The sequence below is a fragment of the Benincasa hispida genome, chromosome 12 (genome assembly GCF_009727055.1).
Source record: "Benincasa hispida cultivar B227 chromosome 12, ASM972705v1, whole genome shotgun sequence".
Lineage (NCBI taxonomy): Eukaryota > Viridiplantae > Streptophyta > Magnoliopsida > Cucurbitales > Cucurbitaceae > Benincasa > Benincasa hispida.
In genome coordinates, this window is record NC_052360.1 from 77,581,109 (window position 1) to 77,592,669 (window position 11,561).

The 11,561-nt window shown below is 27.3% G+C and overlaps 1 protein-coding gene across 1 annotated transcript; it reads right to left on the reverse strand.

Annotated features, from left to right (window-relative positions):
• Positions 1–3,168: 3,168 nt before the first annotated feature.
• Positions 3,169–9,431, reverse strand: LOC120092845 (protein IQ-DOMAIN 14-like). Its single transcript, XM_039051073.1, has 6 exons — positions 9,197–9,431; positions 7,632–7,729; positions 6,136–6,501; positions 5,811–6,044; positions 4,923–5,054; positions 3,169–4,054 (listed from the first exon to the last, which is right to left on the reverse strand). Exons 2-6 carry the CDS (start codon positions 7,704–7,706, stop codon positions 3,347–3,349), a joined length of 1,515 nt encoding a protein of 504 aa, XP_038907001.1. The 5' UTR covers positions 7,707–7,729; positions 9,197–9,431; the 3' UTR covers positions 3,169–3,346.
• Positions 9,432–11,561: the final 2,130 nt, after the last annotated feature.

Consider the following 11,561-nt stretch of genomic DNA (forward strand, 5'->3'; position numbering starts at 1 on the left):
CTTTTTAGGAGGTGCAGTTCCTATTTTACCCTTTATAATTATAACGTAAATTGAGATTCCATACCCGATTGGGGGATTTTGTAATTTTCAAAAGAATTATTATCAATCCATTGAGTTAAATAAATAAATATATATATATAAGAATCAAGGCAGCATTGGATTGAATACTTAAAAATAAAATAAATAAACTCCTAGATTAGTGGTTAGTTTAAATACATTCAATTGCTAGATTTTTTTTCTCCATTTTCTTCATTTTACCGTTTTTAATATCGTCAGACATACATTTTTTTTTCCACGTCCATTAATTTCGTTTGAAGATGGAAGAAAATTGTAAAGTTTAGATCCATTTATTGTCCGTTTGAAACTAAAAATAAGCTATTTTGATTCGTACAATAAATTTTCGTTTGATAAGTAATGTAATAAGAAGAAGATTTAGATGCCATTAAATTTGAGGCATCAGAGTTGGAATAAACGGATCGAGAAGAGTTGTTCTTCAACTTTTTTAAATTTAATGATAGAGGCTTTGTAGTATGGTGAAAAGACTTCTATCGAGGTCGATAGATCGTGAGTATATGTCATTGTGGCCATTGATGAGATTGTAAAAATTGTGCCTAAAAAGGGAGTAATGCGCAATCGTTTTACTCAAGGTCCTCGAATCTATCGTACGGCGAAGAAGATGGAGATAATACTTAAAAAAAATTGAAAGTTCGTTTTCTATTGAAAATGAATAAACTATGGAAAAGAAAGTAAAAAAGAGTGAAGTTTCAAAGTTGAAAGCTTTTGATTGAACAAGGTTAGGACAAAAAAGTTGAAATCAGTGAAGTAACCGATCTCTTATGTGTACACGAAGTATTTTATAGAAGATTGATCGAAAGAAAATCAAGGTATTTTATTTATGTATATACAATAGTTAACATGTATATATACACTGTTTGCATCATATATTTACTGGTTTATACTACATTCATCATTGGTACTTCACGTGAACTTTGATTGCGATAATAGGTTTAAGATTTTTTTCTTTTTCATGGCCTTTGTTGCTACTAAACAAGGATGCAAATACTATCTTTTCCGTGTATCTGTTGATAATGTCTAGGTGTAATTTCTAACTTATCTGACTGTAATTCTCAATATAAATATATATAAATTAACTTAAGTTATCTTGGTGTAATTCCAATGTATATTAATCCTAGGTTATTTAATAAGTCTCGGTATCTTATCTATGTAATTTTAGGCCCCATTTGGTAACCATTTGTCTTTTTGTTTTTGAAAATTAAACTTAATGACGCTACTTTCATCTCTAAATTTCTTCATTTGTTACCTACCTTTTATTGATGGTCAAACAAGCCAAATCTTGAAAATTAAAAAAATAAATTTTTAAAACTTGTTTTTGTTCTTGAAATTTGACTAAGAATTGAACCATTGTACTTAGAAAAGATGTAAATCATGGTAAAAAAAATAGAAAAAAATAGACTCAATTTTTAAATATAAAAATAAAAAATAAAGTTGTTATCAAATGGGAGAGTATTTTAATTTGTCAATTTTATAATTAGTGTTTCAACTTGTCAAATTTTATGGTGTGACTCACTGGATTTTTATTGGTATTTTCGTCAAAGTGGGATTTAGATATTAAGTTGAAACTTGGATTTTAGCTATTTTGCAAAAGAAAAGTGGAGTTAGCTGTTTTTCAAGTGAGGATGTTTAGATTTAATTATTTTTCTTGTTGGCCCTTTATTTTTCCCTTTTTGCAAGTAGCCCATAAATAAAAAGAATAAGTCGGGGGAAAAAAAAAAGAAACAAAACAAAACAAAAAAGCAATAATTTATATATATATATATAAAAAAATTAATAATATGTTGGGCTGGGTCTGATCAGTATTTATGGGACTGTGAAAGATGTATATGGATAACGGCCCATATACCAGAGAAACTTAAACTATATACCAAGTTTAATAATATTTTCAAAAATTTACAAATATAGTAAAGCCGGTCAATTATATGGTCTTTCATTAATAGATTCCTATCAATGCTATGATTTATCATCGATAGACTATCTAAATATTGCTATNGATATTATTATATTTTCAACTGTCTATTAAATTGATTATATTTATAGTAAATACATTCGATGTTCCTATCTTATTTAATCCAAAATACTTAAATATTTTCTAACTTTATCTCTACTCACCAAATGTGAATCCCTATATTTGTTGAATCATCGGGTTCCATCAATTTTGAATTTACTCTATCATATACTTTTTTTAAAAAAATTATTTTTATTTGATTTCCTCATATTTTCTTCTTTTTTTTTTCTGGTATTTTTTTTATTGTTTTCGTATTCCATTTTATCTATTTTTAATTGGGACAGTTTATTCACACTTTGACTAATTTCATAGGACAATTTGTCGGATTCTATAATATTTAGGTGCCAATGAAACTAGTAAGATATTAAATCTTAGGTAGGTGGTGGCCACCATGATTGAATCCATAGTCTCTTAATCCTTTATCAAGATCATATCCCCTATTAACCGAAAAGTCAATCCATGATGGTTATCTATCATCCAAATACTATTTTGAACATTCTAAATCTTTTTTAATGATCGTTTTGTTTTGTTTTTTATATTTGAAGTACCAAAGCTTCTTCAAGTTAAAGTAAGTAATATCGAGAAAAATGTTGGCCATATGATCAAGTGATTGGCCTATGAGTAGTAACATTGAGAAAAATGTTGATTTCTTTTCCCCCAACAAAAATTGATTCTTGTTTAAAAACGCACCAAGAAAAATATAAATCAGATTTTTTTTGGGGGGTTTAAAACATTAAAAAGTTAAATAAAATCACATAAAAAAATCTAAAATCAATATGAAAATCAATAATTTAAGTTGAGGTAGGAGTTATAATTAATACAGAATATATAAAGTTAATAATAAAACATTTGAAAAGAGAAAATACGACCATCCCTTCAATAACTTGTGATTGAACATTTGAGTGTCAGTTGCACATTAAAGATTTATACAACTCGATACACTATTTTTCAAATTATACAAATATTTTCATCCCTGCAAACCGAGAATTTATGCAACAAAGTAGTTTGTGTGCACTTTGTTTCTAATGATTATTATAAATTATTGGAAGGCAACAATATAATATAATACTAAATAAAACTTATTGTTTGTTTTAAAACCTTTACATAAATCTCATTACATTCAAACTATGATTTTATCCCCCATCTATTGCATCTTTTATTAGTTTACACTCATTCAATAATAGAAAGAGAGGGGGGGAAAAGAGGGGAAAAAAACAATTAAAGAAGAAAAAAATGGTGACAATTAATAATAGAAATAAAAAATCACACAAATCTGTTAAATGGCTTTCTTCCAACCCCAGCAGGCAATGAAACAGAAGAATCCACACTCAAATTGCCCACAGATTGGTTGTAATTATTATCCAAAACCCTTTGAGAGTTATTATTTGCTGATGAGTCCTTTGAGAACAACAAATTGGGTTTGTTCCATTTGAAAGGGAAGGAAATTCTTGTTTTTGAGTGAGTACTAATAGGAGTAGGTGTGGAACAGCCTCTTAGCTTGGCTTTGGCTGAAACCGTGGGAGCCATGTAATGTGGCACTGTAAAAGGAGGGCAACTAGTAAGGCTTTCATCATCTTTTATTCCCACATCAAATGGTGACGAATCACCTCTTGCCTTCGAAAACGATCTCGAGGTTGCCGGTGGGGTTCGGAACGTATTCGGAGAGGTTCGGGATGGTTTGGTCGCAGTGGCAAGGAGTATGGTCGGTTTTGTGGACTTTGGTGTGAGAGTTGGTTGATGGTGATCAATATTATTGTGGAGATGGTGTTTGTTGTTATTAGGGTTTAGGGTTTGGTTTTGTTGTGGAGTTTGAGGTGCAAGAAGGAAATTCTTGAGAGTTTGAGGTTCGGAATTAGGGAGATTATTTGATGAAGGTAATTGGCGCTCTAACCAGTTCCACCACCATGGGAATCCCGCACTTCTAATATCTGTCATTACTGCTTGAGTTGAATTTGGACTGGCCTTCCACAACTACAATACAAATTATTCTTCAATCATATAGGATATGGTTTTATCTTTTTTAGAGAAAGATACAATGGAATATGTGAATCAGTAGATACGCTAGGATATTTCAACTAGGTTGACAAATTCGTCATATCCCAATCCCAAATTTCATTAATAATTATTTGAGTACGGAAGGTATTTGGGAAGATCACAAAGGAAGCAATACAAAGTAAAAATCTAGGAGGGATAGAGATAAGCACCAAATGTTGAAGATCAAGTTAAACATGGTAGAAGGATATGGTTTTATACTTCATAAAAAGTTGGAAATAATATATTTTCTTAATTAAAAATATTAAATTTAATTTATTCTAAATCACTTTAAGTAATCTAATATCGTTTGATAATCATTTAGTTTTTAAAAATCAAGCTTAAAATTAAGCATGCCCCTTTCATCGATTGATTGATTTATTTTGTTATCTGCTTTTTAGGAGTTGTTTCAAAAATTAAGCCAAAGTTTTGAAAACTAAAAAAAATTGTTTTAATTTTAAAACTAGTTTTGCGTTTGAAATTTTAGTTAAGAAATCAAACGTGTCTCAGGAAAGATGAAAGTTATGGTAAAAAAAGTGGTAAGAAAACAAATACAATTTTTTTTTAAAAAAAAAAAATCAAATAATCATCAAATGATCAGGTCTTTTGATTTTTAAGAGAGAGAAATTACGATAAAATAGCAAAACCAAAATACTATATTAAAAACAGATCTTATAACAACTCGTTTAGCTAATATTTCGAGAGTGAAAACACAACGTAAAAGATAAAACACAATCCTTGTATTTAAACCGTAGATGATTTAGAAAACAAAAGTATTATCAAATGGAACTAAACTATTTTATAATACCTGATGGGAATATGCATAAGCCATTGCCCTCTCCCTTTTGACTATAGCCTCTGCTTTTCTTTGCAATCTTGCTTCAATTTCCTCTCTTGTTAGCAAACTATCATCCCAATCTTCTTGGTTACCTGCCTCAGACTACACACACATATATATACATCGTTCCATTGTTAGCTTTAACATTACAAGAACAAGGAAATGCTATTTCTTTTTTAACCTTGTTTAATTTAAGGGGTAATTTTAAATTTTTAAGTTTATTTCTTTTAACAATCTCTCTCATAAGTAAGATAAGATCTAATATGAGCATTCTTTGAATTCAACGACATGTAGATATGGGAATTTATATTTCTTAATCGATTGAGTTACGTTTAAATTTGACCAGAGTAATTAATATGAATGATGTTGAATGAAATTTAAAAAAAAAAATTGATATCGTAGATATTTGAATTCAATATCTTTTACTATGTTATCGCATTTAAATATCACTAAGCACAAAAGCAAAAATTGATAAGTTATAGTAAATTTGATATTTAAAATGTGTTCTTTACCACTTACTTATACATGTGTGTTACTTTTAAATATTAATTTGAACTTATGATCTCCTACTCCAATGTCATATTAAGAGATCCAAACACTACATTAATTAACTGATAAGCTAGAACAAAACAAAAATGGATGTCTTATTCTAATACCATATCGAATTATCGCTAAATTTAAAAAGCTTAAGCGAACATTTGATGTTAGGGTTATGTGTAAAGTCGGATATTTTTCAATTCGTTCCTCGAAGCGATGAAACGAAATAAACGAAAAGCAATCGAAACAAATGAACTTTGGAGGATAAGTTGTAATATATATGGATGGTGTGAGAAGAGAGAAATTATTATGAAAACTCACAGCTTGAGTGAAGCTCAATTTGGCTAAGGCAGTGTCAATGTCTTTGTGGTTAGGGCCATGATGGAGAGGCTGAGTGTCAAGCATTTGAATCCTTCTGGATTGAATTTGAGACTGAACCCTAACCAACAGCTGCATTTGCTTCATTGCATTCATTGTTTGCCTCTTCACATTTTGCCCTCTCACCACTCCTTGAAGTCTCACCAACCCCTTCAATGCTCTAAAGCTCCTCCTTGCCTATATGAAAATAGTTAATATCAAACAAAGCATTCATGAGGATATGATCCAAATGATATGATATATAGGTAACTTGAAGAACAAAACTTACCACATAACCTCTGTATGCAGCTTGAATTTTTGTTGCTGATGCATGATGATTTCGGAGAGTCGGTTCGGGCCGAAAGCGAAAGCCTTTAGGGCGATTTGCAACCCTCGGAGGAGAGACGGGCGGAGAGGGTTGCCGAGCGGAGGAGATTCTTGGAGAAGCATTTCTAGGAGTAACAAAGGGAGGTGTTGGTGGTGAGGAAGAAGCTGGTCTCAATGTAACTCTCTGTTGCTCTCTCTCTAAATCCAAGAAGATCTTCTCAACACTACTTGGCTCCCTAAATAGGGGAATGAAGGAATTATTGGACTCTCCATGCCTTAATTTTCCAACTCCTTTGTTCTTTTCTTTCTTGTTTCTCTTCTCAAATTCCTGCCAAAAAAGTGAGTTTTCAACATAAGAATAATGTTACTATTCATATATTTGGCTCATATTTTGTGATATATTTGAACTTGCAAACTATAGTCTTAAACCGTAGAGTACTTTTGAGGATAATAATTAAATGTATAAAAAATATCTTAAAAGAATTGTAAATCTAGCAAAATCTATCAATGATAACTCTACTGCTAATAGACCCCTAATATTAGTGATATGGTCTATTACTGATAGATTTCGAAAGTAAAATCTAAAATTTGCTACATATGTAAATTCTTTTATATTGTGCTATATCTGTAAATATTTTAACAGGTGACTTTTAAGCTCTACTAACATCACAAGACTTTACTTTATGAGTCAAATATTCTCTAAATGTATCTCACTCTAGTATGTAAAATTTTCTTTTGGTTAAAAAAAAAAAAAAAAAAATTCAACCTGCTATTTTTATTTTTCATTTCAAATACTGAGTCTTTGTGAGTTTAAGGTAAATGGAATGAAGCTAATTAAAAAATTTCAAAACTCAATTATATAAAATTTGTCCTTGTTTTGAATTTTTTCCCCAAAAGAAACCAAGATTTACATGTAGATGTAGGACTATAATTCAAATGAATCTTAAATTTGTGTACAAATTGCAATTAATTAGATGCATTCTCATGCTCATAAATTGCCACTTCTAACGATTTGGTGTCCTCATACTTCATTTATTCTACATCGTATCTATAAAATGTGTTACTATTTTAGCATAGATGAAAAAACATAAAAAAAATTAAGATCTCGTTTGGTAACTATTTTATTTTTTTATTTTTGTTTTTTAAAATTAAGTCTATGGACACTACTTTCACCTCTAAATTTCTTCATTTGTTATCTACTTTTAACTAATAGTTTAAAAAATAAAGCTAAATTTTGAGAAAGTTATTTTTGTTTTTGGAAATGGGCTAAGAATTCAACCATAGTACTTAAAAAAACGCAATCATTCTAAGAAATATGGATGGAATATGTTTATTTTTTTAAAAAAAATATAAATAAAAAACGAAATAATTATCAAATGGGATCTAGGAAAATGAAAATAGAGGGTAAAAATTATTGAAATTGCCAAAAATATCCCTGAAAAATCATAATTAACATACATTTCCTGGCTTTTCCTTGGAGTTAGGTGTAAAAGCTCTCCTTATAGCAGCAATCCAACTTCCTTTTTTACCCATGGACCTAGCATCACTTTTTATCCCTACAATAGAAATGTCAACAATAAAAAAAAAAACAAAAACAAAAACGAAAAAACAAAAAAACAAAAAACAAAAAAACAAAAAACAAAACTTTGATTTTAATTATTTCAACATTTTGATAACAAAAACTCCAAGAAATTTATAAGGGAAGTACACTATTAAATACTTCATTCGAAAATGCCATTAAATTACTTGTTTTTTTAGTTTACTTAGATTTTCAGTTTGAAATGCGTTTCATCTTAATGTTTCAAAATTTTATTGTTTAGTCATTTAAAAATAGGTTTTAAAAGGTTTGTAAGTAATTTTTAAAATTTTAAATTTTAAATTAATAATAATTAAAAAAGAAGAGAGGAGGGTGGAGGAGAGAGAAAAAAATAATTTTGCAATTATCATTTTTAATTTAAGACGTCAAGTTAAATTTTAAAATATTAATCGAAAATTACTCATAAAGTTTTTAAACATATTCTTAAAATTTCGGTATATTGAAATTCAGAGACTAAATTTCTTTTCATATTTTTATTAGATAAGAACTTAGATGTTTTAAAAAGGCGAAAATAAAGAGAATTATGCACAATCAAATTTATTTCACTAATGTATGTATTTGGGATTTTTTTTTTTAATTACTTTCTTTCTTTTGGTAATTTTTTTTAATCAGAAATAGTTGGTAGGCATTTTTTTTTTTTACTCTCAAAATGTTTTTTTTAGTGATGGTTTGTTTGGTAGGATATCTTCATTTCAAAGTTATAATAAAAATTGTGAATAGTAATTTCAGCTTTCAGGCATATAATTCTAATATCTTCCAATAATTTTACATTCTATAAAGAGTTTAAAATTTAATTTATAAAAAGAAATTCTTAATTTCAAATCATCATAAAAATTGTAAATAGTAATTTCAACTTTCAAGCTTTCTCTTTCCCCCATCTTTATCCACAAAATCAAAGAAAAGAAATTTTTTTATAAGAGCATAAAGAAGGGGGGAAAAGTTAGGAACAAAATCATGACCTCTTCCTTCATCTTCCCTTAAAAAAACATAAATGAATATTATAATTTAAAAATTTCAATTTAAAATGAAAATTTCAATTTAGTTAGAATTTAGTTCTAATTTGATAAAACTCCCATGAATATAATCTCTACAATAGGATCTATTTTGAAAACTATTAAACAATATAGATTAAATTTATAACTTTTAAAACCCTAGAATCAAATTTTGTAATTAAATTAACCAAAGAATTATACATTTGAGCCATAATTGAGTAGTTTCAGTGAAACATGTTAAACACATTAAAAAAAACCCAAAAAAAAAAATTAAAATACCTTGTAACATCCATGGCAAAATAATTTTGTAAAAATCTAAGACATATTAAGAAGGTTAGAAAATTATGCATATAAAAAAGAATATGATATTTCTAATATTGTCTTTAAAATTATTAGAAAATGAAAAGAGAAGAAGCACAATGAATGAACAATACCTCATTATAAAGCTTGGGCAGCAACAAGAAAGAAAAAAGGGAAGAAGAGAGAAATTAAAGAGAGCCAAAAAATAGAGAATTGAAGAAGAACAATTCCTCAATCTCTCTCATCTTTGTCTCTCAATTTCATATTTTTTTCAAAACAAAATTTTGTTCAAATATGTCTCTCTCTCTTTTAAAGAAAACAACTTTAGATCTGCCTTTTAATTTTTATATATATATATATATATATATATATATGATATTTGGGCTTATTTTTCTAGCCACCTTTCACCTTTTAAGGGATTTATAAGTTTTTTTTTTTTCTTCTCTCTTTTATTTTGGTTAAATGATTAGAAAGAAGGGAGTTGGCCATTTTCTCACTCAATGAGAAACCCAACTCCAACTAACTTTACTTCAATGGTAAGAATAATTGATAACACACTTTGGCATAGACCAAACTACTCTATAATTATAACCATCTTTCTTTCTTTCTTTCTTTCCTTAATCATTTCATTCCATTATTTAATTATATATTTTCCTTTCATAAAGTATTGCAACATTTTCTAGCAATAATTGATGCTTCATTGGAAAAGGAGAATGATAATGGTAAGTGTACTGGAAATGGAAATGTATTTTTAAGTGTTTAATTTAAAAAATGAGTCATTTTAAAAAAAGAATAGAGTATTTGATAACAATTCAAAATAGTTTTTTAATAGTATTTTCAACTATTTTTGTCAAAAGTGTTTAAATAAAAATGATTTTTTTATAGAAAAAATACTTTTTTCTCAAGTTAATCTAAATGGATTTATTGTTTTATATACTAAACTATTGCTTCGGTTAACATAACTAAGATTATTATTTTTGTGTTTTTATGGTTATGTCAAGTTTCATCTTTTTTTTTTTTTAATTTCAAAAGTTTCGATTTTGTCGTCGTATCTATACTATTAACTTATGTTTAAACTTGAGATCATCAAAACAAAAATGAGAATATAGTCAAACGGTCCTAATTGAACTTTCAAACTGGTAAGGTTTAATTCATAAGATGAAAATAATAATAATAATAATACTATATAGATTCATAAACTTTCAACCCAAAATAATTATTTGTACCATGGAATATTTTTAATATAAAAATTTCTGGCTACATTTCAAGATAACTTTATTGAGGGTAGTGCCAAACTCCAAAATATGATTGAATAAAAAAAATAAAAAAAGAAAACGAAGGAAAATGAAAGAACTGAAATAGTAAGATTGTATTGGACTTGATATCAAAAGTACAAGTATTGATTGTGAACAAAAACTTAAATTATAGAGATGAAAATAAATATAGGATTATTTTTAAATATAAAAAATTGAATGAAAATATTTATAAATATAGCAAAATTTTACCGTCTATTTGTAATAGTCCACAATAGATAATTATTTAAATAGTAGTCTGTTGCAAACTATTATAGATAGACAGTGATATTTTGCTATTATTTATAAATATTTTCAATAATTTTATCATTTAAAATAACTCTTCATAAATATATCAAACATTTTATTTTTTAAATATCTTCAATAAATTTTTACGTAAATCTAATTAAATTTGTTTTGGAACCCATTACTTTATCCATACACATTACTTTAAATATTTTGATATGTACGTTAATGAATTTTGTAAATGAACTAAATATATTTTTATATTAGGCTGAAGCAAATTCATTAGAAAATCAATAGAAAAGGTCTATGTATTTTTTTAATACAAATTTAGCAATTAAATTGAACAACTGATCTTAGTATGTTGTGTTATGTACCATACACAACATACTATGAAATTTTGCTTATTGTATTTATACATGGGTTTTTTATCATAGCATTTTTATTTAATATATACAAATATAATAGAAAATATCATATTTTATTTGTGATAGACTACTATATGTATCTAGTATAATACAGATAGGCACAGATAATAGTCTATTACAGTCTGTCACATATAGACAGTAAAATTTTGTTATATTTGTAAATATTTTGGTTCATTTTTCTATATTTAAAATAACCCAGGTATGTTATATATATACCTATTAAACAGTGCCAACAAAATAAAAGTATGTTTTCTTTCTTTCTTAAATTTGACAAATATGGAAAGGAAAATTCAACGTTAAAAAATATATACATCCTAATGATTAGTTATCCTTTTTTTTCGTATAATTAGCTATCTTTAATTTGGCCGCATTGATATTATGTTAAAAGTATTAACAATAAGAGCTTGATAAAAATATGTATCCCAAAATTTAAAAATGTGTACCGATACTTTGTAAGTTTAGAAACGACTAATTTATTCAATCCTTAAATAAATTTTAATTTATCAAAACTTTGAATTAGGAATTTAAAAAGTAAA